Source organism: Perkinsus marinus (genome assembly GCF_000006405.1).
Source record: "Perkinsus marinus ATCC 50983 genomic scaffold scf_1104296945730, whole genome shotgun sequence".
NCBI lineage: Eukaryota > Perkinsozoa > Perkinsida > Perkinsidae > Perkinsus > Perkinsus marinus.
In genome coordinates, this window is record NW_003211096.1 from 10,906 (window position 1) to 14,446 (window position 3,541).

A 3,541-nucleotide genomic window follows, 5' to 3' on the forward strand; every position below is an offset into this window, starting at 1 on the left:
TACTGGCAGACCCCCAGCAGGTGCTTTGGCTCCAACGTCCCTTGTTCCTGCGGGTCGGGTGGAACAACTGAAGCCCCCCGTAATTGTGACGCTGGCTGTGCCTCGGATACTCCTGGCTCCTACTGCAAGTACTGGGCTACACCAAGCACCTGCCATTCATCCAATGCGCCATGCACTTGCGAGGCTGCTCCAGTTACCACTACTCCAAATGAAGCCACCGATGAAGTCACTGAGACCACCACAATCCAGGACGGCACAACTGCCGCCCCCGAAGAAACCAATACGGCCACTTCTGTTGCTGTCGACACTACCGGAACTGTAACTACAACCGATGCGGCTGATGTTACTACCGACGCTCCTGTCGAGCCTACCACTGTTGCACAAACGACCAGCGCAGCAGCTCCGTCGGAAGTAACCACATCTCCAGATGTTACTGGAGAGGCCTCATCCACCACATTTGCTGCTACTACAACAGACGATGTCACCACCAATGCCGCGACTACAGCTGACTTCCCAGTCACGACTATCAGTGCCGCCACCGCCGTTGTTGTCACCACCGAAGCTCCAGCGACAACGACAGAGGTGACCGATACTCAGGCTACCCCCAGCCCGAGTGTGTGAAGACATTTAGGAATGAAGCTTTGAAGTGTTTAATGAACCGCATTTTGACTAACCCGCGGTATCGCATGCTATCTTGATAACGAGTGAATGAGTATTGATCGAAAGAGTTGCGTCGATAGAGTCGTTCGGCTCTCACATCGCATAAGCTTCTTTCATGCAGCTCATGGGCGGCGTCGTTATGATGCATTTTAAGTATATAGTGAAACATCACGATGACGGATGATGCTGGTCAACAAGCAGCAGTCCTTCGTAAACGCTTTCACTTTAGGTTTCGGGTAAGCAGAAAGGCGACTCGCAAGTATGGTAGGATAGTCCTCGATTTGGCAGGGAAGGAGTGTAGCGTAGCTTCGATCGACCAATTCTAACACCGAACTCATATGGACCTATCGACTGTAGTTTCCTTGTGAATGTACCGTGCAAGCACCCCTTATCGCAACCTTTGATTTCAATGGCTTAGTGTCATTCACGAAGATGGGCGATGAGAATGCGGTTGGTCTTATCAACTCAGCAACAACGTGTTGATGTTCGCAGACGTCGACATCTCGGCGATTTGAACTACCGCATGCAAACCTCAACGGTTAACCATGTTCCTGCCACAACCACTCGGCCGAAGTGTCTAACATTAACTTCAATGGGACGAGTCATACTATCCAAAGGGAAATCCGTCACTATATTTGCTTGCCACTAGGTATGGACTATACCCACTGCGGGGCTATGACTGTTTAGTATCATCTATCGGGCCCCTCTCAATGCAAATCCCCCGTCAACCTCCCTAATTTCAAAAACAATCCACATCCACGGGACAAGATTTGCTCTGTGATTGCGTTATTCCCTTCACGACGAGGCTTTCGTTAAAAGCCTGTCAGCGTCGTGGAGAATGAGTGTATACCGCACTGAGCAAAGTATCTTGTGAAACGGATGGGCGATACGTATGCTCGCCACAACAAACAAGCAACAGTCAGTGGGGTTATCGACCCTGGATGCTATGACAGCTCGTAAGTTGGTAATTGTGCACATCACACTCGAAGTGTGTCTTCTTAATCATCAAGTTAGTCTCAGCTTCCCGTCGCTCATTTGCATTTGTCTATGATGGCTTCACGGTCTTTCTCCGCTGTATTCGTCGCCCTCTGTGCCTTCCAGGACATCAAATTCGTGACGGGCAACGCCACTGACTGCGACACTGAGTGCGCGACAACTTACCCTGGGTCATATTGTAAGTATTGGAAGACGCCAAGCACTTGCTTCGGCTCGGATGCCCCGTGCTTCTGCGGCACGAGTGAACCGACTGAAGCTCTCCGAGGTTCCACATCCTCTGCTGCAGTGACGGATGAGATTACTGAGGCCACTACAAGCGAAGGAGGTACGACAGCTGCTCCCGAAGCAACGAGTACGACTGGTTCTGAAGCTACTGTCGAACCCAAAGTAGCGGCCAGTACAGCTGCTATGACCGATGAGGTTGCTGTCACTACTGCAGCTCCTGTGACTGCCGAAGTGACCATAAGCACGGCAGCTGGGGAAGCTCCCGGTAGAGACAAGGATGATTCTGATGCTACCACCCAGGTCGCTACGGAGGCTGCGACTGTCACGACCACGATCGGTGCCCCTGTTGAGCGTACTACTACTATAACATCCCCTCTCTCGGTCAGCACAGCTGCCGTGACCGATGAGGTTGCTGTTACAACTGCAGCTCCTGTGACTGGCGAGGTGGCCATTACCACGGCAGCTGGGGAAGCTCCCAGCAGAGACAAGGATGATTCTGATGCTACCACCCAGGTCGCTACGGAGGCTGCGACTGTCACGACTACGATCGATGCTCCTGTTGAGCCTACTACTATCACGTCCCCTCTATCGGTCAGCACAGCTGCTGTGACCGATGAGGTTGCTGTCACTACTGCAGCTCCTGTGACTGGCGAAGTGACCATAAGCACGGCAGCTGGGGAAGCTCCCGGTAGAGACAAGGATGATTCTGATGCTACCACCCAGGTCGCTACGGAGGCTGCGACTGCCACGACTACGATCGATGCTCCTGTTGAGCCTACTACTATCACGTCCCCTCTATCGGTCAGCACAGCTGCTGTGACCGATGAGGTTGCTGTCACTACTGCAGCTCCTGTGACTGGCGAAGTGACCATCAGCACGGCAGCTGGGGAAGCTCCCAGTAGAGACAAGGATGATTCTGTTGCTACCACCCCGGTCGCTACTGAGACTGCGACTGTCACTACTACGATCGGTGCTCCAGTTGAGCCTACTACTCTTACGTCCCCTGTACCGGTCAGCACAGCTGCTGTGACCCATGAGGTTGTTGCTACCACTGTGGAGACGATCGATTCCGAGACTACTCTCAGTCCGATTGTGTAGCCGATTTAGGTTAATGAAGCTTTGTAGTGTCCCGGAGTGCATTTTAATACAATCCTGGTCACTGCAGGATGTCTTGATAACGAGTGTATAAGTGTTTATCTGCCCGAGTTGCGTTGAAGGATACGTTGAGCCCCAACATCACGAGAGCATCGACGATACACCCAAATATGAAACCTATCTGGAGTGCACCAGAGCTACCTGAGCGTTCGAGACAGACGAGCGAAGGCGGGCAAGCCGCGCCAGACTGACAGCGGTGGGTGTACTCGCTCACGCTCTAGCATCATGCTAGTAGCATGAGCTCATGTTGATCCTCTAGGGTCTGAATTCCGATTGCTGATATACTGACAATTTCGTTGATAGTGAGTTCAAGTACAGAGGTTGGATATCCTAGAACCTCTGATGTATCCTTGACAGCTCAATGTGTTCTTATCAAGCTTGACATGTGTGACGCCGAGCAAGCATCACGGTGGCTGCAATCGGAGGGCGAGCTTGTTACTCGCGTAGCTCCCTATGGGGATCAAGCCAATTGTGGTGCTGACAGCATCGTGCTGTGTAGATGCCC

General features: G+C 52.3%; 1 protein-coding gene across 1 annotated transcript; it reads left to right on the forward strand.

Moving 5' to 3' along the window:
- Positions 1 to 1,710: 1,710 nt before the first annotated feature.
- On the forward strand, positions 1,711 to 2,979 carry Pmar_PMAR024909 (rhoptry protein 10, putative; the record flags this gene model as incomplete). The annotated part of the gene is made up of 1 exon (XM_002779720.1): positions 1,711 to 2,979. The coding sequence occupies one exon, from the start codon at positions 1,711 to 1,713 to the stop codon at positions 2,977 to 2,979; it is 1,269 nt and encodes a 422-aa protein (XP_002779766.1).
- Positions 2,980 to 3,541: the final 562 nt, after the last annotated feature.